Source organism: Desmodus rotundus, chromosome 5 (assembly GCF_022682495.2).
Source record: "Desmodus rotundus isolate HL8 chromosome 5, HLdesRot8A.1, whole genome shotgun sequence".
Lineage (NCBI taxonomy): Eukaryota > Metazoa > Chordata > Mammalia > Chiroptera > Phyllostomidae > Desmodus > Desmodus rotundus.
The window spans coordinates 70,237,782-70,263,593 of NC_071391.1; the positions used below are offsets into that span (position 1 = coordinate 70,237,782).

At 38.2% G+C, this 25,812-nt stretch overlaps 1 protein-coding gene and 1 pseudogene across 4 annotated transcripts in view; one reads left to right on the plus strand and one right to left on the minus strand.

The window, feature by feature from the left end:
• Positions 1-25,812, plus strand: part of MTMR2 (myotubularin related protein 2) — a 104,318-nt gene that overhangs the window by 58,611 nt on the left and 19,895 nt on the right. For 2 of the 4 annotated variants that reach the window (XM_053924278.2, XM_024574589.4), the window contains 6 exons: positions 13,822-13,897; positions 19,942-20,036; positions 20,202-20,312; positions 22,335-22,436; positions 23,737-23,820; positions 25,628-25,777. In XM_053924278.2, coding sequence (XP_053780253.1) covers positions 13,852-13,897; positions 19,942-20,036; positions 20,202-20,312; positions 22,335-22,436; positions 23,737-23,820; positions 25,628-25,777 — 588 coding nt within the window. In that variant the 5' untranslated portion in view covers positions 13,822-13,851. Of the gene's footprint in view, positions 1-1,731; positions 1,831-5,468; positions 5,574-13,821; positions 13,898-19,941; positions 20,037-20,201; positions 20,313-22,334; positions 22,437-23,736; positions 23,821-25,627; positions 25,778-25,812 lie in introns of all 4 variants that reach the window. The other 2 variants (XM_045183574.2, XM_045183573.2) reach the window with 2 other exon arrangements.
• Positions 9,827-10,581, minus strand: LOC112317511 (large ribosomal subunit protein eL15-like; annotated as a pseudogene).

The window sequence follows — 25,812 nt, forward strand, 5'->3', positions numbered from 1 at the left end:
CAGGTAACAATTTGTGATTCACTTTTTTTTCTGTATGACTGCAGTTCCTTTGTGTACTTTGCTGTTCCTCAGCTGAACAAGGTGACTCTAATGTGTCCTTCATCCCTTGTTTTTCCCCAGGACCCCTCATCCTTTCTTCCATATGCTGCTTCTCTCATGGCTTCAGCTATCATCTCTTTATGGATGATTCCCACATCTTTGCCTCATGTTGATCTCTTTCTCAGCCTCCGATCCCTCGTATCAGTTGCTTGCTATGCAGTTGCACTAGGATGCCATGGTGTCATTATCATAGCGTTAGTCAGTCATAAGTCTGTTCAAGTTCAGCCACTGTTGTGAGGTATATGACACCTTGGAAAAGTTGCTTAACTTTTATAAGGGTTTATCCAGCTAAAGCACAGGTGTCAGACACAAGGGCCGGGCTGCAGGCCGAATCCGGCCCTCCACCTTTTTTTACCCAGCCCTGCACCTCGTTTCTACCCGGCAGCAGCGCCGAGCTCCTTGCCCCTAGTTAAGGAGTAGTTATATTTATACAGTCCTAAAATTACATTCGGCCCTTTGAAAGCAACCACGAGGCTGATGTGGCCCCTGTTGAAAATGAGTTTAACACCCCTGAGCTAAAGGAATTCACTTGCCTGCGTGCACCAAAGCCCAATAGAGCGTGAACAGGAGTTTGCAGCAGAAAGTAAAGGTTTATTTAAGGAAATTGCACCAAGCTTGGAGACAGAGGTGAGCTAGTTGTCTAAAACCTGGCTCTCCGGTGCTCTAGGGGATGGGTTATATAGGGGAAATCATCAATCAGGATGATAAGGGAGTTAGGGTTAGGGTCGTGGGCTCTACTGATTGGTTGGAGTCAGGGTAGAGGCTAGTTGATTACTGCACGTGGTCCTCATGTCAGCATGGTATTGTTCTGTCTGGCTTTGCAAGGATGTGGTCAGTGGGGTCATTCCACTTTCATGAGTCTGGGGCTGAAACACAGCTGAGGTCAAGATGTTATTTTTAGTTTGGCTGAAACTCTGTTTCTATGGTCAGTAGACCTGATGCTCTGCTTTTTCAGGTAGTTTAACAATGACCAGAACCTAATTGTCCTGAGGGCATAATAATTAAGGGAGTAGATGTGCAGTGTGCATAAGGGTAGACGGATCTGGTTGAAAGGAGGCAGGTGAGTCATGGTGGTGTTAGACTGGATAAAGCTAGGTTAAATTAAGGAAAAACTCATGAAAGAAATGAAGTTCTTGTACAGTTGTCAATTACCACATTTCAAAGTGGGAATAACCAGTGGCCATTGATAGAGGATTGGATATAGAAGATGTGGTCGATATACACAATGGAATCCTACTCAGCCGTAAGAAAAGATGAAATATTGCCATGTGCAACAACATGGATGGACCTTGAGAATATCATGCTAAGTAATATAAGCCAGTCAGGAAAAGAACCATATGATTTCACTCATATATCGATATAAAACTGACACTCATGGACACAGACAGCAATGTGGAGGTCGCCAGAGGGAAGGGCATGAGGGTGGATGGGGACCTAATATGTGGTGATTGGACCGTAGCTGGGTCCAGAAGATGGTTTGACCGTAGCTGGTGGGCACACAGTGCAACATACAGATCCAGTGTCGTAGAAATGCACACTGGCAGCCTGTACGATCTTATTAACCAATGTCACCCCAATAAATTTAATTAAAAAATAAATAAAATGGGAATAAGTATACTACCTCTCTTTCAGGGATACTATGAGCAGTAGATGAATAATGATCTCCTGAAAACAGTGCATTAACTGGGCCAGTTCATGATGACAGTTTTCTTGGTTTGAGGCAAAATGAAGGTAATTGAGATAGTATTTTATGCTTCTTCCTATCTGCTTTGTTCTGTTTTGGTTTTGGCAGATACTGTTATGCACCATCCTTTTTTGGGGAAGACCTGTTCTTTATCTGAAGATTATATCCTTCTAACTTTTTTTGGTTTTAACAATCCTCTTTTTTTATGAAATTATGTTGCTAATAGGTGATAGTTGTTACTGTGGTTATTTTAATATTCTGAGTTACTTTTTAAAAAGTCTGCAAGCCTATGTTATTTCCCCTCATCCCTATAGTTTCTTCTGTTGTTTATATATTTTCTTAGTGTAGTGCGTTTGTTACAATCCATGAACCATATTAATACATTATTAATTAAAATTCATAGTTTACAGTGGAGTTTTCTCTTTGTGTTGTACATTCTGTGGGTTTTGACAAGTGTATACGGACATATTTCTACTATTGCTGTATCACACAGAGTAGTTTCACTGCCTTAACAATCAGCTGCCCTTCTCCTATTTGTTCTTCCCTTCCTCTCCCCAAACCTCTGGCAACCACTGATCTTTTTACTGCCTCCATAGCTTTGCCTTTTCCAAATCGTCAGTTGGAATCATTTAATATGCAGCCAGATTGGCTTCTTTCACTTAGGAATATACCTTTAAGTTTTCTCCGTATCTATTTTGTTGCTCGATAGATCATTTCATTTTTGAATAGTATTCCTTTGTATGAATGTAACACAGTTTGTTTATCCAGTCATCTACTGAAAGACTTTCAGTTGCTTCCAAAGTTTAGCAGTTATGAACAGGTTGCATTTTAATATTCAAATTTGAATGTTTTGTTGACATTAGGGTATATTCATATCCTAGGGTTGCTGTAGCAGAGCACTGCAAGCAGATGGCTTGAAACGACAGAAAATTATTCTCTCACAGTTCTGGAGTATGAGTGTTGGGGTGGGGTGGGTTGTGATGTGGGACTTCACAGAGCAGGAAGGTAACTCACCATGTAGATGGAAAAGCAAGTGTTTGCTAAATAAGTGTTTGGTCGACCATCTTCAACAATGGAACACAGAGAGGACTTTGAACAAATGGGCCTTGCTAGGTTCCTCTCTACCCAGTTTATATTAAATTATAATTATCTGTTATGATATATCTCCCTTTCTACAGCAGGTCCTCTTATCTAAATTCCTGTAGGCACATAAAGGGGAATGGTCAAAGGCTGTTGCTGAGTCTTGCCTTCCTTAATAACCAGTTTAAAATCAATATCCCAAAAGACGAATTTTGGAGTGGCAAACTCTGATTGTTACCTCTTTCCTAACTGCTGGTGAAGGGCAAGAGTCCTTGGTTTTCTTGGTGTGTAGACCATCACTTCAACTTCTGCCTCCGTAGAAGTGTCTCTGTGTCTTTACAGGTCTGTGTTCTAATAATGACCAGAGTCATGTTGGATGAGGGGCCCACCCTACTCCATTTTCATTGTCTTGACTAATTACAGTGACCCTACCTGCAATCACCCTATTTCCAGATAAGGTCATATTCTGAGGTCCTGTCAGTTAGGACTTCAATCTGTCTTTACCTGTTGGAGGGCACAGTTCAACCCATAGCACAAAGTGATGCTTTTCAGCCTGTACCTCTTCAGGTACTCACTCTTTTCATAGTTGGTGGTGGTGATGTAATGTTATCCGACTATTGCTGATTGTGGTTTCAGGTGAAAACCAAACGATTCTTGGCAGTGTTATGAAACAAAAGGGTTTCTTTGGGCTCATATTTGGCTGTACTACTTTCAAATATATAACCAATAAGTTCCACCCCAGATGCCAGTCTTTGGCTCTACCCTGTTCATATTGTTTTAAAGAGTTTATTTATTTATTTTTAGAGAGGGGGAGGGAGGGAGGAAGAGAGGGAGAGAAACATCAGTGTGTGGTTGCCTCTCACACACCCCCTACTGGGGACCTGGCCCGAGACCCAGGCATGTGCCCTGACTGGGAATTGAACTGGTGACCCTTTGGTTTGCAGGCAGGCATTCAATCCACTGAGCCACACCAGCCAGGGCCAGGTTTTTATTTATATGGTTCATTTGCCTACTTTGTTGTTTGTCAATTAATGGAAGAAAAAGGGTTTCTGTGGAAAGTAACTTCACGAGTGATCTGATCATAAATTCCTGGGCCAGTCGTTTGGGTACTCATGCCCTAGGCATGTATATAACCTCTGTAGTACAAGGCTTATCTGTGCCTTAAACCCTGTTCATTGTTTCTGTGCATCTACATTAGCATATCTTTGAAATGCCCCCTTTCAGACCCCCTCCTTCTAAAGCATGAGAGCACCAATTTTAACTATCCTGTAATTTCCTGCCTTGCTTTCTTCCACCTTCTGTAATCTTCCTTTTTTTCCCTTCTTCATTTCAAATGCATAAAAGGAACTGCAAAACTATTATTCTCTGGAGCAATTGAGATCTTGCTCCCTGGCATATGTCGTTTGGCTCAGAGTCATAAAGCTTCTTTACAGGTTTGGATATTCTTATGTCGACACAGCCAAGTTGTACTAAAAAATAGACTAAAGTAAAGTTGATGTGAAGAATTTTATTTAGTAGAATTATTCAGTGAAGAATAAGTTCATTATTTTTTCCTTTGCCATTTTAGTACATACAAAGAAACTGGATGGTAGTTTGTAACTTTCACAGACTCATTTTTTCCTCTCAGATGATTTTAATTTAGTGTTTTTCAGATTTTAGAAAAATTCTTTCCTGTTTTTCTGTCATCTGACATTCCATGTGAAAACTGACCCATAAACTTGCCAACTTCCAGATCATCATTATAGATAAGGTTTCTGAATTTCCTTTTTAGTAATTTCCTGGTCAAAGAGAGGGAGAAAAGGGAGGTAGGATAAAGTCACATGGAAAGTTCGAGTTTGATAGAGAGGGCAGGGAAGACAAGGGGGAAAACATGATTGGGGAGAGCATAACTGAACTGGTTAGGTTTTAGGAGTTAAAAAAATTATAAATTTCCATCTGTATGCTTTTTTCACCAGTAAGATTTTAATGTGCTCTATAGACTTTTCTTGATAATAAGCAAATGATTAAATATTGTATTAAATGCAATTGAAGAGCAGATGGATGTGATGTTATCTGTTGATATAACCAGAGCTCCTGAAGCAGGCAGTGGTTGAATGAATCTGATAGGAAACAGATTAGATAGCCATTTAGTAACATTATTTTGGCCCAGTAAGAGAAAAGTGTTTTATGTCTTTTGGGGGATTTCTCCTGATGGGGATTTCTCTCCTTCTCTCATATGAGAGGGTTATGTAACTTTTTTCCACTAAAGATAGTTCCCTGTGAATGCAGAAAAGCCTAATGAGTCAGTGTGGCTTTGCTACCTTAGTTCCCTAGTTCCCATTGTAGAAAGGTAGGTTCCTGGTGTTTTTGAGTTGCCGTCTTGTTTGACCTGACCTCCTTTTTTGTTAATCCGTATTTCTTCTTCTATTATTGACATATCTTAAAGGCAGTTCCTCCCAAGTAAAAATCATCAAGTGTTACTCAAATAATTAGTTGTATTTGTTTTTAAGCCTATGGTCAAATTTAGCCACTTCTTTTCAACAAGTATCAAATATTCCTCTTTTTTTCTACTACCACTTTATTTTTAATACCAGACTGATCTGGGATTTTGATATTTCTTTTCTAGATTATTATCACTTCATCTTCGTATATCCAGTTTTGTGCACTTCCTTGACCGTGCCGTTACCTCTGCCAGAGGCCTGTAGTGATTTTCCTTCACATGACTGCTCAGGTTTAAAACTCTTAACTCCCTCCCCAGTATTACATCATAAAAATTTCCAAACACCCTGTTCAGTTGCATGAGTGTTCTATAAATTTGGATATTAACCTCTTATCAGACACATGCTTTGCAAACATTTTCTTCAAATCAGTAAGTTGCTGTTTCATTTTGTTGATAGTCTTCTTTGCCCTACAGAAGCTTTGTGGTTAGGTATAGACCCACTTGTTTTTGCTTTTGTTGTTTCCTTTTGGTGTCAAATCCAAAAAATCATTTCCAAGACTGATGTCAAGGGGCTTACCTGCTATGGTTCCTTCTAGTTTTATGATTTTCAAGATTTATGTTTAAGTCTTTAATCCATTTTGAGTTGGTATTTGTGTGTAGTGCAAGACAGGGTTCCAATTTTACTCTTTTGCGTTTGGCTGTACAGTTTTCCCAGCACCATTTCATTGAAAAGACTATTCTGTCCTCACTGTATATTCTTGGCAATGTGTTATAAATTAATTGGTCTTATATGCATTGGTTTATTTCTGTGCTCTTTATTCTGTTCCATAGAGCTATGCATCTGTTTATATGATAATACCATGCTGGTTTAATGACTGTAGCTTTGTAATATAGTTTAAAACTAGGAATTGTGATGCCTCCAGCTTTCCCCCCCCTCAAGATTGCTTTGGCTATTTAGAATCTTTTATGGTTCCATACAAATTTTAGGATTTTTTTTTATTTCTGTGAAAAATGTCATTGGAATTTTTATAGGGATTGCATTGAACATTTTATGTTGTTAATGCTGCAACTTACTTCATTTTATATTGTGTATTCACAAAGAAGTTATACTGGCTGTAATTATTTTTAGTACTCTTTTTTTTTTAATGCTTCTAACATAGTCAGTTGGTTAATACAGCATCCCATTACAGAATTAGACTTTTCTGAATCTAACTGTATATTTCCCTGTACCAGTGGTTTGTACATTTTCATGTAACTATTAGGATATTTTTATTTCAACTTGAAGAATTCCTTTCAGCATTTTTTGTAAGGCAGACATAGTGGTGATGAATTCTCTCAGCTTTTGTTTGTCTGGAAAGGTATTTCTTCTTCATTTCTGAAGGATTCCTTTGCCAGATAGAGTCGTCTTGGTTGGCAATTTTTACCTTTCAGCATTTTGAATATATCAATTCATTCTCTTCCAGCCTGTAAGGTTTCTGCTGAGAAATCTGCTGATAGCCTAATGAGGGTTCCTTTGTAGGTTAAAGTGTTTTGTATTTGTTTTTTTATTACTTTTAGGATTCTCTTTTTACCTTTGATTTTTAACAGTTTCATTATAACGTGTCTTAAAGAAGATTGTTTTGCATTGAAATAATGAAAGGATCTATGAGCTTCATGTACTTGGATGTCCACCTCTCTCCCCCCAGGTCTGGAATTCCTAATAAGCTTTATAACCCCTTTCCCTTTCCTTCTTCTTCTGGAACTCCAGTGACTGTGATATTGGCTCTTTTGATGGTGTCTTACAAATCACGTAGGTTTGCTTCACTCTTTTGGATTCTCTTTTCTTTGTTCTCCTCCACTGGGTTACTTCAAAGTTCCTTTTCTTTAATTCACTGATTCTGTCTTCTGCTTGTTCTCTTCTGCTGTTAGTACTCTTGTCTTTCATTCTTTATTTCATTCAGTGAATTCTTCAGCTCCAGAATTTCTGTACTTTTTAATGATATTTGTCTGCTTATATCTCATTTTGTTCATTTATTGTTTTCTTGATTTTATTGAATTGTCTTTATTTTTTTCTAGCTCATTCAGATCCCTCAAAGAGGCTTTTAAAAATTCTTTACTGGTTAAATCACAGGTCTCTGTCTTTGGGTTCAGTTATTGGGGATGTATTGTGATCTTTTGATGATATCATGTTGCCTTGATTCTTTATGTTAGGTGTAGTTTTGTATTGTTGTTTTGGCATTTGAAGTAGCAGCCACCTCTGCCAACCTTTACTAGGTGCCTTTATGTGAGAGATTCTTTTTATTGGCTTGGTTTATATTCTGGGGCTTCCTTTGTCCTCGTATGAATACACCTGTTCCACACTTCTTGCTTCCTCTTGTGGTAGGATTCTTAAGCTGTGTGTCTTCTGTTGATCTTATAGTGAACCAGGCTAGCTGTTGGAACCTCTCTTTCATTGTTCCATAGGTGGCAAAACAGCTCATGATCATTTCTCCCTTGGCCACCGACCCTGGCTTTTCTGCATACATTCCCTGTCACCCCGAGCTTGCTCTTGCTGTTGCCCTCTGAAACATGGACAAGGAGCTGACTGCAGAGACGGGAGAGTGTGGTTTTGGCACTTGAGGATTTAGGGGTTCCCATGAATCAGGTAAAGGGATCCTGGGGTGAGATTTTTCCAGCATACTATGATTGGGCTTTATGCTAGAGTCTAGAACCCAGAGAACCACATTCCTTTAATGCCTTCTGATACTCTTACCTGCCTCTTTCCTGAATTCCTTCCTACCTCAAATACTGGAGCTCTTGCTTTAGTACTCTGGGTGCTGTGGGCAAGAGTAGGGTTTCTTTAGCAGTAGACCCACAGCCAGGGGATTTGAGTGCTCACTCACTGCTCACCCCTTTCCTCCATAGGAGGTATCCCCAACTTCCTCTTTCTCTAAGATGTGCTGCCTCATGGGCAAAGGCGATGCTGGTAAAGTCCCTCTTATCCACTCTGATGCATCCAAACTTGTATATATTTTTTGCTCCAGTGGAATGCTGGAACTTCTGTAGAAACCGGGATTTCTATGAGGGCTTTCTCATCTGTGAGTGTTTACCCAAGTCAGTATTTTCCAGGAGCTGTGGCCAAGAGAGGGTGGAGTCAGTTCGCAGACTCCTGCTGGTTCCACAGCCCTTACCAGGGTCTGTCTGGCTAGTACCTGAAGCACTAGTGGGTGAGACTCTTCCTGGGTCCCTTGGCATATGGTGCTGGATTTCATAGCTCCCATGGAGGCCCTTATGCTCATGGATAGATGCCAAACTTTAGAAGCTAAAGGGCAACAAAAATGAGGGATATCTTATGCTGCCATGACACCGACACCACTCCTCATCTTGCTTTCTTTAGATTAGGGTGCTCTCTATTCTACAGCTAAATCTATTCAGTAATTTAAGAGTTAGGTTTATGGTCCTCTTTATGACATTCTGTCTCAAATATTAATGCCTGTGTATTTTAATTTATTTTGTATAGTATATCTAATATTTTATTTAGGACATTATGGAGACATTATGTATATTGCTATGAATTAATGCAATTCAGACATTTGTAAGGTATCATTAATCCCTATTTACTTTAGAACAGAAAAAAGAAACCACCGTATGAGTAGACCATTGTGAGAAGAGATAGTGGAAACTTCTGTTGCTGCTCTGTTATTAATGAGTGATTAATGGGTGTTTCTTACATTTTGATAGCACCTTGCAAATCCCTTTATGTTGCAGTTATCTCATTTCATACTTATAAACCTATAAGATGGATATTAATATTATGGTGATATAAATGTTGAAATTAAGACTCACAGAAGTTAGTGTGGTGGCAGTAAATCTTTTTCTTCTTTTTCTTGTTTTCCTCTTTTCTTTTTGTTCTTTGGCTGTAGTAGGGTTATGAAGATATAGTAACTTTAAGCCTTTGCTGTCTACCAAAATTTTCTATTTTTTGTTTTTTACTTATTTTTTATTTTTTAAGTATATTTTATTGATTATGCTATAACAGTTGTCCCATTTTTTTTCTCCCCCTTATCCATCTCCACTCTGCAACCCCCCTTGCTCCAGCATTCCCCCACCTTAGTTCATGTCCATGGGTCATACATGTAAGTTCTCCATTTCGCATACTGTTCTTACCCTCCCCCTGTCTATTCTGTACCTACTATTTATGTTCCTTATTCCCTGTACCCTTTCTCCCATTCTCCTCCTCCTCCCCACTGATAATCCTTCATGATCTCCATTTCTGTGATTCTGTTCCTGTTCTAGTTGTTTGCTTAGTTTGTTTTTGTTTTTAAGGTTCAGTTGTTGATAATTGTGATTTTGTTGTCATTTTACTGTTCATAGTTTTGATCTTTTTCTTTTTTTTTTTTCTTAGGTAAGTCCCCTTAACATTTCATGTATAAGGGCTTGGTGATGATGAACTACTTTAACTTGACCTTATCTGGGAAGCACTTTATCTGCTCTTCCATTCTAAAAGCTTTGCTGGATAAAGTAATCTTGGATGTAGGTCCTTGCCTTTTATGATTTTGAATACTTCTTTCCAGCCCCTTCTTGCCTGTCAGGATTCTTTTGAGAAGTCAGCTGATAGCCTTATGGGCACTCCTTTGTAGGTAACTGTCTCCTTTTGTCTTGCTGCTTTGAAGATTCTTTTTTTCTTTTTACCTAAATTGTTTATTAGGTAAGAATTTTACAAACATGACACATATTAGCAGTAACGGGGGAGCTGGAGAATATTGCACCTTCTCCAGGCGGCATGGCGAGAACCACCAATAGTGTGGTGGAACTTGTGGCCTGCAGGTGTCAGCCCTCGCATCTCCCTGTGCTTGTGAACTGGTTTGGTGATCCATTGGGTGTCAGGATTCCTTCTGTTAGCCGTATGGAATGGATCAATGAAGATAACCTCAAAGAATTTGCACATGGAATCTTCACCAACCCAGTAAGAATTCAGGACTCTCAGAGCCCCACAGTGGCGCCCAGCTCGCTCCTCAGCAACAGACTGAGGGCTTCTGGCAAACTGCAGCTGGTTAACCCTGTGATGGACAGGCTTGCCGTAGGTCGCACCCTTAGGGACAGGGCGTTTGCTGCCACCACAGCACACACAAATCCGATATATGACATAGCCTTGCTTGGCCTTGTATCCCAGCCTGCATGCTTTATCGGGCCTGGGGGGGCCGGGGGGCCCTCTGGAGTGCAGAGAGCTGGCGATACTACCGTGAGAAGGAAGCGCATCACATTGACTGCTTCTTCCTCCATAGCTCCTGGGTATACTTGTAAGCACCCATTTTGGCTTACCTTATGGCTGCGGCCAGACGGAAAGTGAAGATTCTCTTCTTATCTTTAATCTTGGGTAATGTAGTTATGATGTGTCTTGGTGTGTGCTTCCTTGGGTCCAAGTTTTTTGGGACTCTCTGAGCTTCCTGGACTTCCTGGAAATCTATTTCCTTTGCCAGATTGGGGAAGTTCTCCTTCATTATTTGTTCAAATAAGCTTTCAATTTCTTGGTCTTCCTCTTCTCTTTTTGGCACCCCTGTGATTCAGATGTTGAAACATTTAAAGTTGAGACGTTTCTAAGCCTCTCCTCATTTTTTTGAATTCTTATGTCTTCATTTTGTTCTGGTTTAATGTTTATTCTTCTTTCTTTCCAGATCATTGATTTGAGTCCTTCCCATCACTGTTGGTTCCCTGTACATTTTCCTGTATTTCACTTTTCATAGCCTTCACTTCTTCCTCTATTTTGTGACCATACTCAACCATTTCTTTGAGCATCCTGATTACCAGTGTTTTGAACTGTGCATCGGACAGGTTGGCTATCTCTTCATCGTTCTATTTTTGGAATTGTGATCTATTCTTTCACTTGGGCCATATTCCTTTGTCTCAGTGCACCTGTTACATTGTAATGGGCAGAACATTAGGTATTTGCCAGGGTGGGCCAACCCACTTCCCTGCCTCGTGTCGCTGTATGTGAGGGAGGCATCAGAGAGGGAACCATGCCACTTGCTTGGCTCTCACCCTGCTTTCAGTCACTTCCCCTGCTACCCAAAAGCAAATTGCGCCTTTCTGGTGCTGATTCTGGGTGGGTGGTTTTGTGTACGTTCTAGGACCCCTCCAATGGACTCTCCTTTGTGAGACTGGAAGTTTCTTCTGCTGCCACAACCCTCACAGCTTTTTACAGCAAAGGTTTTGAGGCTTTCTTTCCCTGCACTGAAGCCCTGTGTTGCGTGGTCTGTCTCGCTCCCCAGTTGTACTTCCCTATTTATCCGCACACGAATGTGGGACCGCCTGGTCCACCTGCTGCCACCTCACCATGAGTCCTTTCCACCGTGGCTGCCGGTCTCTGCCTCTCCTACCAATCTGGATAAATGTTTCTTCTTTAACTCTTGGTTGTCAGACTTCCATACAGTTTGATTTTCTGGCAGTTCTTTGTTTTTAAATTGGTTGTTGTCTTTCTTTTGGTTGTATGAGGAAGTGAAGCCTATCTATCTTTGCCTCCATCTTGGCCAGAAGTCCTCATTAATACTTTTAAAATATTTATTACATTTTGATGACAATACTTTTGACTTACTGGATTAAATAAAATGTTAAAATCAATTTTACCTGTGTTTCCTTTTTTTAACGTGGCTTCTAGACAATTAAAAACTGCATGTATGGCTCCTGTTACGTTTCTATTGAGTATTCAAAAGTGGACAAGAAGGGATACCTCTTCTCTAGGAGTCTGGTTGGGAGGAAGTCAGGCAGCTAAAGGGGGTGGTAAGTGCCATATTGGAGCTCGTTCATAGGAGACATCTAATCCAGTTTGAGAGTCTGCAGAAGGTGTCCGTTAAAGCAGTTAATATTCAGTACCTGTGTTTCCTTCCTTTTTTACCTTCTATTGAGAACTCTTAAGTCTACTTTTGGGTTGAAGGACATAAAAGTCAAAAGTTTTTAAAAAATGTTTGATGCTCTGACCTGTGGTTCAGTTGGTTGGGACATCATCCTGTAACCAAAAGGTTGTGGGTTTGATCCCTGGTCAGGGCACATGCCTAGGTTGTGGTTCAGTCCCTCTGTTTCTGGCATGTATGAGAGGCAACTGATTGATGTTTCTCTCTCTTTCCTCCTCTCTCCCTACTGCCTCCCTCTCACCCCTCCCTTCCTCTCTCTCTAAGATCAATAAACATATTCTGTGAGGATTAAAAAGGTGTTTGAGAGTCATTTATTTTGGTGCTATTGGTTCTCAGTCTGATGAAACAAATCAGGGATGAAGTAGAAGGCTTACATCTGCTCACAGAGACCGCTGCTTGGCCCTCCCCCAGAACTGGTTTAGACAACCATTTAGAAATGGATGGGAGTGCTGCTTGCTAAGTATGGGACACAGGTCCATTTGAGATCTGTTGAGTTCAAGGTATCTGTGGGACATTTAGATGGGGAGGAACATTAGTCTCCTGGAGGCACGGAACTAGAGTCCAAGAAAAATCTCTGCTGTCAGTGCAGATTGAAATTAGTTGGAGTCATAGATGAAGTATGAGACCATCAGGAAGTGACTAAATGAAAAATGGACAAACTTCTGAGGGACGGGCAAGGTCTTTGAAAAAGAATGGCCCGAGGAGATGTTTAGCCAAGCTCGTGTGCAGATAGTGTCAGAAGTAGCTAACAGATAACAGTAAAGACTGAAATGTCCGTTATCTTTAATAACAAGGAATTTACTGGGGAGAAAGCAGGTTCCCTCCTGCAAGGGGTTAGCTTAGGTGGCAAAGCCAGATTCCAGAATGTTTAGGAATTAATGGGTAGTAAAGAATTGTTGACAATGAAGTTGATTATTTGGGAGTGAAAGGGCTGGAGTGGGGAGGCTTGTGGTAGCTAGTGGATGTGTTTAACATGACCCACTTTGTGTGTGTGTGTGTGTGTGTGTGTCTTCTCTGAGTTGTAACTGCATTAGAAAACTGTGTTTCTATATCTTTACATTTTTGCAATCCAGTGTAACATCTTTCATAAGGTAACTACTCAGTAACATTGTTGATCATGATTTTAATTAATTTAAATATCTCTTTTTCAACAAGATTCTTTATCAACGTCATTCCCAAATTCTATAAAAGTTAAATCTATATAAGAGCTTGATTTAATTTGAGTTTAAATGCACTATGGACTTTAAGCATTGCATAATGGAAAGAAAATGGGCTTTGTAGTCCACTAAAAACTACAATTCAAATCTAGATTCTGACACGTTTTAGCTGCATGACCTTGAACAAATTGTCACTTCTAGCCTTTTTGTCCTCTTCTAGGATTGAGGATAATAATACTTACCCTTATAAGGCTGTTATAGAATTCAATGAGAAAATGTGTAAAGTGTTTATATATAGTACCTTTTACAAAGTAGGCACTTGGTAAATGCTTTGTTGAAAAATAGCAACTTCACATTGTTATATATCCAAGATTGCAGTTTTTATAATTTGATATAGTGTTGTAACATAATAACTTTACATAAGAGCGAGCATACTCAGTTGAAATTTGAGTGAAAAATTAACCTTTGAGTAAAAAAATATTTCTTTTCTTGCCCCTCCTTCATTTTCCAATCCAGGTCCTGAGAGAGTCTAACAAATTAGCAGAAATGGAAGAACCACCCTTGCTTCCAGGAGAAAATATTAAAGACATGGGTCTGTAATGGTATTTTTTATCAAATTTCCTTCTCCTTTCTGACTGTACAGACTATTCAGTACTCTTGATAGACTGAGAACAGGCTGTCTGAGACGACTCCTGGCTGGCAGTACTCTTCCTGCCAGCCTTCCCAGCCTTGAGTGTATTCTTAAGCCTAGGTCTAGACCTGTTGGTTTTGTTTGTATTTGTACTGCAGGGAAACATACAAATTGAATACTCTGCTACTTCTGGTTTGCTTTGCTTTCACTGAAAGTAGGTGGCTTTATTTTTTCACTGTTGCTGAATTCTGTGAAAGCACACTTCATTAATTTGAATTACCACGGTAAGATACTAGGTTGCCTAGATAAAAAAAACATTGAATTGTTACTTTGTACATGTAATTTTTCTTAAAACACATTCTCTCTCTTTTCTTTATTTTTTCCTACTCTGAATAAACTGAGGTCAATTTTTGGATGAAAATATTTCATCACCATTGCAAAGCAAGCCATTAACATATGGGTGCCTTTCTTTTTCCAGCCCACAGAACCAAGCATTAGCTTACATAGTCTGGAAACTAGAAACAAACATTTGAGCTATTTTTTTGTCTTCATGCTTTTACTTTTAAATACCCATAGCTTTTATAATATACAATAATAAAATAGGAGAATATAAAGTAATGTAATAGGAGAATAAAGAAAATGGTTTCTTAGCCAAAGTAAAACCACCTTTCATTTTATTATCAATCAAAATTTTAAAAGGACTTAGTAAGTGCTTCTTTTTCCCTGGCCAGATGTTATTTCTTGTGGAAAACTAAGCAAACCAAAGGGAGAAACTGCGCCCAAATGGGTTATTCTTGTGCACATTACATTTAGTTCTTTCACACTTTGTGGTATTTGTCTCTTCTGGCTCTTCGCTCCTGATTGAATAACTCTCCAGTCCCTTTTTTTTCCCTGCTCTGCCTCACATACACCCTAAGCTCTTATCCTGATGAACTGCTTACGGAGTTAGGAATTAGGTATTATCAGTATTGGATATTATACAATAACAATAGTTATCGTGTGCTTACTGTCTCATTTAATCATCCTCACAGTAGTCATCTGAGGAGGTGTTAATCCCATTTAGTAGATGAGGAAACTAGAGCATAGGGTGACTACCCAGGTAGTGAAGTTACAGCTAACACTGAGACAATTTTTTTCCCTCATCTGAACCTAAAGCACATTCTGTTGCCACGCTGATAAATGCGCTTACGAAAGAACTTCAATTTACCACTCTGCCTCTTTTGTTGGCTCCTCTCCCTAAGTAGCGTGACTCCCTTTGGGACTTCATCCTTGACCCATTTCCCTCTTCCCTCCTGTATGCTCTTTGTGGCTGACCGTGTCTAAATTGGTAGCTGTATTTACTATATATCTACTGACAACTCCGGAATTTGTTATTACTAATATCAGCTTCTAATGCATATAAATAAATGCCTGCATCTTCATGCTCTTGAATATCTTCTATATATAGCCCTCATAACCAACATCTCCTAAATTGTCCCGACATTTACTCCTTTTTTGATTCTCTCCCTCCGTTAACATTAAAGACAACTGTCCATTCACTCAAGGCAGAAATCTGCAAATCACACTGAGACTGCTTGTTTCTGAACTCAGACATCCAATCAGTTATCAGATCCAGAGGAGTCAGTCTCTAAGAATTTCTTGAATTTATTTTTTCCTCTCAATATTCATGAGCCCTTGGTATCATATTTATGTAAATTTAATTTCAGGTACCTATGGGAAACTTCAAGTGCAGATATCTAGGAGAGATGTCTTAGGAGCTTAGGAGACAGACCAGGGTTGGAAGCCCATGTTTTGAAATCACCAGAAAATGGGTATTAGTTGAAAAATGAGAAAAATAAAATAACCTAGAGAGCATATGGAGTAAGAAGAAGGCCAAGAACATAGCTTTGGTAACATTTTATAATCGTATGGCAGAAAAGGAACCAGGAAGGGAAACTGAGGAGTGAAGAGTGTGATACAATATAAATCACAGAGAACCAGACTATATACTTACCTTTATCCAAACAGGTACTTCACTTTCCCACTTCTGTGTATTGCATTAGGTTCTTTCTCTGCATCGAGTGCTGCCTTACCGTCTCTGCCCATCTAACGGATACCAGCTGTTGGGGCACAGCTCACATGCCTGCGTTCCTTGAGCCTTCTCCATAGCTGAATGGATTTTCTCTTCTCTGTACTAGAGTATGCTTTTGTGACTCTTTTCCTGCACAGACTCTGTTCTCAAATATTCCATTTACTTTATCTATTTTATATCCTCAAACATATGAATTCTTAAGGTCATTATGGTCTGCCTCAGAGAAATTATTATGGATTCTTTCTCTGTGAACTCAGTGCAAATTTGAGAGGATTAGTAAATCTGACCTTGTTGTGTCACTAGGTAGTATTAGTACTGCAGATTTAGAGGAATATATAATATACTAAATAAAGTATTGCAATTCAGAACCATCTATATAGACTTACTGTGCAAAATTTAACACATTAAAATATAAGGCTAGAGTAACATTGAATCTATTTATGTAGAAAAGATGTTTGATTTTTGGTTGGTCTAATGTAAATCTGCGGTTTAGATGTTTTTTAAAAAGTTAGAGTAGTGTTAGGAACATCAGCAACGCTTTAGAGAAGTAACGGTCTCAGGTACTGTGGCCGGGGCGCAGTAGCAGTAGAGGTAGCCGCACGTGCAACTTTGCAACTTTGCAACTTTTGACACAGGCTGCAGACTGTATGCTACTTAGCAGCCTTTTTGCACAGTGTGGTGATTTGAATTTGTAGTCAGAGGAACTACATTCAAGTCTTAATCTTTTTAAAATTTATTTTTTAATTGCATTTTTTCAATTACCATTTAGTCCCCTTATATCCCCCTCCCCCGCCAGTCACCACACTGTTATCCTTGTCCACAAGTACTTTTTCCTCAATCCCCCCACCTTCTACCTTCCCCCTCCCCCTGCCCCTTAGCTGTCATCCTGCTCTCTGTCTATGGATCTGTCTGTATTTTGCTTGTTAGTGCAGTTTGTTCATTAGATGCCACATACGAGTGCAATCATATGGTATTTGTCTTTGTCTAACTGGCTTATTTCACTTAGTATAATGTTTTCCAGGTCCATTCATACTGTTGCAAAGGGTAAAATTTTCTTCTTTTTTACAACCAAGTAGTATTTCATTGTGTAAATGTCCCATAGTTGTTTTATCCACTCATCTGTTGATGGACACTTGGGCTGCTTTATATCTTGGCAATTGTAAGTAATGCCACAATGAACATAGTACTGCTTATGTTCTTTCAAATTAGTGTTTTGGGTTCCTTCAGCTATATTCCCAGAAGTAGGGTCACTGGGTCAAAGGGCAGATCCATTTTTAATTTTTTGAGGTATCTCCATGCTGCTTTCCACAATGGCTGCACCAGTCTGCACTCCCACCAATAGCAGAAGTCTTCCCCTTTCTTCACATTCTCTCCAGCACTTGTTGATTTATTGATGACAGCCATTCTGACAGGTGTGAGCTGATACCTCATTGTGGTTTTAATTTGCATTTCTCGATGATTAGTGAGTTTGAGCATCTTTTCATATAGTCTATTGGCCATCTGAATGGCCTCTTCGAAGAAGTGTCTATTCAGGTCCTTTGCCCAATTTTTAAGTGTGTTTTTTGTTTTGGGGGGTTTTTTTGGTGTTGAGTTTAGTAAGTTCTTTATGAATTTTGGAAATTAATCCCATATCAGATATGTCAGCAAATACGTTCTCCCATATTGTGGGTTGTTTTTTTATTTTGTTGATGTTTCCCTTTACTGTGCAAAAAGTTTTTAGTTTGATGTAGTCCCATTTATTTATTTTTTTCTTTTGTTTCCCTTGCCTGAGGAGATATATCTGATTAAATGTTGCTATGAGCTACATCTGAGATTTTTGCTGCCTATGTTTTCTTTTAAGATTTTTATGATTTTGTGTCTAAGTTTATTCAATAAATGGTGTTAGAAAATTGGGCAGATATGTGCAGAAAAATTAAACTAGACCACCTTCTTATAGCACACTCAAGAATATATTCAAAATGGATTCAAGACTTAAATGGTAGACCCAAAGAGTCTTAATCTTAGCAGTTACTGAAACACTAGGCAGTTTGTTTTTACTTCTCTGAGGCCTAGTATTCTCATCTAAAAATTGTAGGTAATTCCAGGTCTTACATTTAAGGGTTTTTATGAAGATTAAGAGGTACTCAGGTAGAAGGTACTTTATATAGTCTGGAGTGCTAGGCTATCATGCTGGTTGTTATTACTGTTAATTGCTCTGGTAAGGTGCCTAGTCACAGTCTCCCTCCTACTGAAGCCCTGCTAAGCATAAGCTCTTACTTCAGAGTGACTTAGCTGCCCCCAGCCCGAGGGGTAAGGGTAAAGCAGACAGAACAAAGCAGAGCCTAATGATAATAGTAATGTAGGTAGAAACCCTTGTATATTTTAATTTTGGAGTCACTTTCATGTGTATTATCTGATGATTTTAGAAAGCGAAGATGTAACAAAAACATTGGACAAAGAGGGATGTGTGCTGTATTGAAGTATAGAATGGTGGGATTGATTTTCTTGTGTGAGTGAGAAACTGGCTCTAGAAGGAACACAGAAATGATTTTATTAACAGGAAGCACAGCTTTCTTAGTTGAGGTGAAAATTCATAAGGACAAGAAAATGTATGCAAGGCAGGTTTGTGTATCTTTCTGTAATGATGGGTTTATTTAATTTTAAAAGCTTCCCTTTAAATGAAACATTCATTGGAAACAATCATTGAAAAAATGTTGCTCATACTTGAACATTCCCAAGGGAACTATTTTGAAGGTTAGAAATGTTTGTTAGAAGATCATTCTCATTTCAAATTCCTTACAAAGCAGTCATTTCTTCAAAGTGGTAACTAAAAAGCAAAGTCAGGAAGTTGCAATACCTTATTAAATGCATCTAAGTTTTCCCAGAAGCCTCTTTTAAGGTTCTTAGGAATTTTTTGCTCCTAATTGTGCCTTAATTCCTTTGGAACAATGAAGATATCTGTTTGCTGGTTTGCTACAATAATGACATTGCAGGGATTTATGACTATTAAGATATTAAAAAACTTTGTATTAGGCATTATGAGCTTTACCATATTAAATATTATTTTGAGGCGGTGGTATTTGAGTTAATTAATGTGTGGTTTTAAAAGTCTAATGCTGCCCTGACTGGTGTGACTTGGTTGGGCGTCATCCCATAAAGTGAAAGGTCGAAAGGTTGCTGGTTCGATTCCTAGTAAGGGCACATGCCTGGGTTGCAGTTTCAGTCCCTGGTCAGGGCACGTGTAGGAGGCAGCCAATTGATGTTTCACTCACGTGTTGATGTTTCTCTTACTCTCTTTCTTCCTCCCTTCCTCTCTTTCTAAAAATAAATAAAAACTAAACTAAAATAAAAAGCCTAATGCTGTACAGATTTATCATATATCATTTAATAAAACATCTAGGAAATTATATTTCACATGCACTTCTTCCCTACAATATTTCCCCGTAAATATAATCAAGTCAGAAGTTTCTGGTATTACGTGGTTCAGACACTGTACTTTTAGAGGTATGTTGACAGACTAGACTGTGGCCAGAAGACCAGCAGATTGGTGAGGTGACCCTGAAACTGTGACAAGATGACTGGTGACTGTGACATGAGACATTTACTGTTGTTAACCACCTTTACCACCACCCTCAGCCACGGCTCCAACAGCCACATCTGTTTTAGCCAGCAGGGGTAGTGGCCATCTTTGTCTCCTTCTGTCCTGTCTCAGGGTAAGGGGTATCGTCTGCCTCTTCAGTCCTTCCTAAGTATTTCAGGTTTCTTCCCCAGATTAATGCATGATTGGAAGCTTGGATTTGGCTTCTGTGTTTACTTTGAATCACAGATTCTGTGATTTTTTAGTGTAAGTTGAATAGCAATCAGAATTCTATTAAATTTTATTTGTGAGAAGATCAGAGTGTAGTTTTTAATAGTGCACAATATATAGTAAATTGTGGACTCTTTGCCTTTTCAGCCAAAGACGTAACTTACATATGTCCGTTCACTGGTGCTGTCCGAGGAACCCTGACGGTGACGAATTACAGGTTATATTTCAAAAGCATGGAACGGGTAAGACTTGTTGGGTTGGATTTATGTGTGTACATCTCTGTTGTTTGAAGACAGCTTTAGTCACTTGATAATTTTTAATTAAAGCATTACTAATTAAGATTTTTCTCAACTATAATTATACAGTATCTATTGATTGCTGAGGTTATTTTTCTTTCCTTCCTTTAGGATCCCCCATTTGTTTTAGATGCTTCTCTTGGTGTGATAAGTAGAGTAGAAAAGATTGGTGGTGCTTCTAGTCGAGGTGAAAACTCTTACGGACTAGAGACTGTGTGCAAGGTAAATTTCATAATATGCATGCAATTTTATTTGGTTTGGAAAGCTTTCTATTAATTAGCTCCTATTTTAGAAACTGGTTTCCAAATATCAAATGGATTTGCACTAGGAATGTCATTGTAGTAGGAAAAAAACAACACTTAGGAGTAATAAAAACCTGATCTATCATGAGTTAGGCTTGAATTCTTTTGGACCCAATAAAAAGTATTTTCACTTTGATTATTTCATGTTGAGCCTCATAAAATAGGCATGATAGACATTATTACCTTTAATTTTCGTATCAGAAACAAAGGATCTGCGCAGTTAAGGCATGGCACTTTGTAGTGGAAGAACTGGTTATGATACTGTCAACGTCATCTGCTCTTCCGCCTCTGGTTCTCATAATTTTCCTGCTTCTGAAACAGTGGTGGGGCAGACTCGAAGTTACAGACCCTCCCTGTTGTCTCATCTAACTGGTATTCTTTAAGTGCATCTATACCTGAATGAAACTCATAGATTGTTATAATTTTAACATCCAGTCATAGATATTTAATTCCATGTGCCACTTCTGCAGGCCACTCTTCTGCCCACTGTGGCCTAATTAACACCCACACACATCTCATTTCATTGTAGATCGCCCTTTTCCTTTCTTCCGCTGATCTGCCAGTGCCAACAATAAAGGCAACAGTACATGCATAACTTTCCAGCTACCTTCCCATGTTAACCTGGGAAGTTTTGTGACTATTATTAAAGCTAATGACTGAGTAACAATGTCTTTTTGCTTTTCCATTGTATTCAGAATGGCTCTGAGAGTGTAATAACTGTCAGCCATGGGTCAAGCACATTGTCTGCTGATCACATTTTTGTAGTGTGAAAGTAAATAGAGCGTAGACCGAAAGAGAAAATGAAAGAGGGTGACTATGAAATCTTGATCATTTTAGGTATGGCTTTTTTTTTGTCATGAAACAAGACCGTTAAGAAGCCCAGACATTTGTAGAGCTTCTGCTGTGGTAGTTTGGGAGAGCTCTGTTGTTAACAGAGTGCTTATGAATATCTTTAAAGATATTTCCTGCAGAAAAACAAGGTTAGCAGTTTAGGTTCCTGCATGTGTTTGTTTTAAAGGATGGCAGAGCTAGCATTCTAGTTTTAGGTCACATTTGTAATGAAATACTCATTTTTCATGTACTACAGGTACATTGTAGTGGGGTGTCTCAGTTTGATTTTATAGAATAGGGTATGATAAAGCTGTTTTGAGTTCTGCCTAGATTAAAACGCTTAAATAAAATGAAGTCTTAAAATTATTCTTAGTCCTAAATTTTTTCTTAATGCTATTAAGATGTCAATAAACCAGAACATGAATATCTACATTCAGACTAAACACAGAAAATTTTTTGAGGACAAATGATGGAAGGGAACCTGGGTCTTTAGATACAACTGTAAAGCCTGGCTGATACCAACCAAACTGTTTAGAGTTTAATCTGGCAATAGATGGTTGAAGAACTTGGACATGGAGTGGAAGGAGGCCTTTAGGCAGAGTTCGGATCAGTGTAGTAGCAGGAGACTCACAAAGAGAAGATCCAGTGGACTTGAGTCCTGGGAAGAGATCTGAAGTAGGAAAATAATTACCAGGCCTAATGGACATGAAGAAATATAACAACAATTAATCAGGTTTTTAATAGAGAAATTAATGGCAGGAATTTGGCTTTCCCAGGTCAGGGACATATGCTAACAGTATGTATCAGTCACGATATTAAGCTTCAGATAAGGTATCTCTATCATCTCCAGGGCCCTCTTTCACTGACCTATCTTGAGTCCATAAGCAGTGGTAAATTTTCTGTCCTCTGAACTCTGCTTGTGTTAGAGTGCCTTGTGTTTCTTTTTATTTCTCTCAGTAAGGTTTTGTGATTTCCTTGCCTTCGGGAGATGTCTGGTTTATTTTCGTATCCCACAGCCACAGATCTTAACATTTTACAAGATAGTTACCTTATTTGTTCATTAAATAAGAAGTACACAATGATAGATGACTTGGACCCTAAATCTTTCTAGGATATTCGAAATTTACGGTTTGCTCATAAACCTGAGGGGCGAACGAGAAGATCCATATTTGAGAATCTAATGAAATATGCATTTCCTGTCTCTAATAATCTGGTAAGATGTTTCTTATTTTTGAAAAACCTGTACTACAATTATTGATGTAGTTTAAAGAAGCTTGTCTAGGCTATCTAAAACCTCTACATTTATGATCCTGCTTTGCTATTTAACCAGATGTATGATTAAGATTTTAGCAAAATTTGAGGTTCTGGGTAGACGTGAGTTTTGGGGGGTACCATTCAGCTCACTGCAGGGATCAACCATTAAGCTGTTATTTGCTCTGTATCTTATGAATGGATGTTCAGTCAGGTTCCACATGAATCCTTCCAGTTTGCAAGACTACACCACACTGTGATATGGTAACTGTGAGAAAGCTTTTCTTCAGCACACCTCAGTTTATCTTCATAATTCATTTTCTGAGACAACTCAGATTTCTAAACAGCACACAAGATCCCCTCATGGGTGAAGAAAAAAACAAACAGATTTTTTAGGTATAAGATGAGGAAGCTGGACTAGATGATTTCAGAGGTCCATTCCTATGTACTGATATTCTATAATTATATGCTCTTTCTACCCAGGGTGTATCCATGATGAAAAGCCGTATGTAGGCTTATTGGGGCTCCTTTCTAAGTTGGAGTTGACAGTTAAGTGTAGCAACTTTAAGAGGGCAGATAACTTTAAGAGGGAGTTCCTACAATGTGTTGTCAGCAGTGTTAGGCTTCCTCGCTTGTGTTGTATAATTTGACTTCCACAGTAGCCCTATGGTGGTAAACATTATTTATCACGATTTTAAAGTTGAATCCAGGAAGAGATAAGTAATTAACTCAAGGGCATAGCTAGTTAGTAGGGAGTAAAATTTGGAATCAGTATTCTAGTTTGAATGCTTTTCACTAGTAGGTTCCTGCCATTCTGTCCACATAAGTTAATTCTTTTTGTACACAGATTACACACCCCAAAATATTTTAAAAGTTTATTCAGTATGATTTGGAAAATGTAACATAAACTTCAAAGCTGTTTAACTCCTGATATCTGTGATGTCCAACTAATTAATTATATCAGAAGACACCTTTTTATGAAATGTCTTTCATTATTTAGAAGTAAACCTAGACCAGCTACCAGTGATATCTGGAGGAAATATAGACATGTTAATATATAATAAATCTTGGTGGTGGACCTCTGTGCTTTTCTGTATGTTTGAAAAATATGAAAAAAGTCAGTTTTTAAAATTATAAAAACAAAAGCTAAAAGAACAATATAAAAAAAAGACACCAATGGATTTGATAAGGATTCATTTCTGATTCATTACCTCCTTAAATGTCTGTTTAGCTATTAACGCTTAGCTGTTTACTTTTTTTAGCCTCTTTTTGCTTTTGAATACAAAGAAATATTCCCTGAAAATGGATGGAAAGTATATGACCCTGTTTTAGAATATAGAAGGCAGGTATGTACTTTTTTCTTTTAATTTTAATATGTTGTCTCCTTTTTATTACAACAAAAATTTTGTGGGTAGAAGTAAACAGCTTTACACCGTTGTGTGTGTGTGTTTTTAAATGGAGGCTAGTCTTGAGTTTGAGGTTTCCTTTCAGTTTCTTTAACTTACTTTTCAGTCCCTGCCAATGACCTTTAGTGAATCTTTCCTTATCTAACATTTTATAGGTAAATGAGGTCATTTTTAAAATGCTTAATAATTTTTTTAATAATATGGTAAATGCATTTACACTTTAATATTCTTATATGTCATTAAAATTATTTAGTCAAATTTTCTCTTTTGGGAATCCTGTAATTTAATTGTGAGAAACATTTTAGTAGTTCTGTTTACAATGGAGCGCCACATAAAACTGAAAGTTTTATATATTCTAAGAGGATAACTTTATACTTTTATATAAAATGTTAACAAATTAAATCTGATATCATGACTAAGGTGGGTTGTTTTAATATTTGAGTGCTTATTAATATGATTTAATTTACTACAGTAAGAGATACAGCTGAATCCATACTTGAAATCTGTCCTAGTGGGTGTATGATTCTCCCTGATCTTCATCGGTACACTACTTACCAAAAGAGCCCCTATTCTGTAACACTTCAACTCTGCCTGAAATAGTCTTGATTTTCAATGTTCTACGTATCCACTGTGCTTTTTTCAAGAATTTAAGTGCAGGCACATTGATTTTTTTTTCTTGGTAATCATTAGATTTGATATCCAAATTATCCTAGACTTCAGATATGAAATCATTAAGCTGTGACCTTAGATTTCAAACCTTGCATTTTAATTACAGTGCTTCTCATTTAATCACATGTGGCAAGTAAAATTTAAAATTTCTCATTTAGTTATAAAACCATCTGCTGGCAAAATGTGAAGCAGAATAGAAAAAAATATTGATTAAAACCAAGAGTCTACAAGTGACATTGTAAGGTTTTTGCTAATCCAAAAATCCAATGTCAAAATTAGCTGGGAAAACAAGCAGCAAATCTAACAAATGTTTTAAGAATTGTAAAAACAAGGAATATTCTTTGGGAATCTGGGCAGAAATTGCTCTCTGTTCTAGCAGCGTTCAACATAGAACTTTAGAAAGCCGATGAGACAACTGTGTCCAAAGAAAATAACTTATTATTAAAAAGAAGAAATAAGAGTAAATAAACAACTATGCCTGTACAGAAAAATAACTATGATACTAGAAGTGTGGCAGTCAGAAATGGGCAGTTATTTAGCCCATTGAGAGCTAAATAATCAATTTTTTTTAAATGTTTTGAGTATTTCTCTTATCTTTTGTCTTTTTGGTTTTGCTTCTATTGCTTTCTTGCTTTTCTAATACGTAAGTAATAAATATGTATATAGCATTGTGGTAGACACTTGGTGCCTGCCCTCTCACATTCCTTTGAATAGATGAATGGCAACAAAATTAATCCAATGAAATGAAATGAGCCTCTTCTTTTTTGAGACAGGGATTATTTGCAGTCTCACTGTTTTCTTCCTTCCCATTGGGTATGCTTAGCACAGACCGAGCACACAGTCAGTATTTAATGACTTAATAAATCTATTAACATGAAGTTGAATGTCAAAAAGAACACATATCACTACCTTAGAATGTCTCATTCTAATAGGCTGGTCCCCACAGGCAGACCTTAACTGTTCCAGCTACTGAAGAGTTGGAGAGTGGAGATGAGAGAGGCTGAATAAGCTTCTCCTCTGATGTCCAGTGATATTGTAGTAAGGTAGTAATTTGTTTTATGTTTTTTCCTCCACATAGGGAATTCCAAATGAAAGCTGGAGAATAACGAAGATAAATGAACGATATGACCTTTGTGATACATACCCTGCCCTCTTGGTTGTGCCAGCAAATATTCCTGATGAAGAATTAAAGAGAGTGGCATCCTTCAGATCAAGGGGCCGAATCCCAGTGAGTATGAAGCTTTGATGAGACTTTGTAAATGC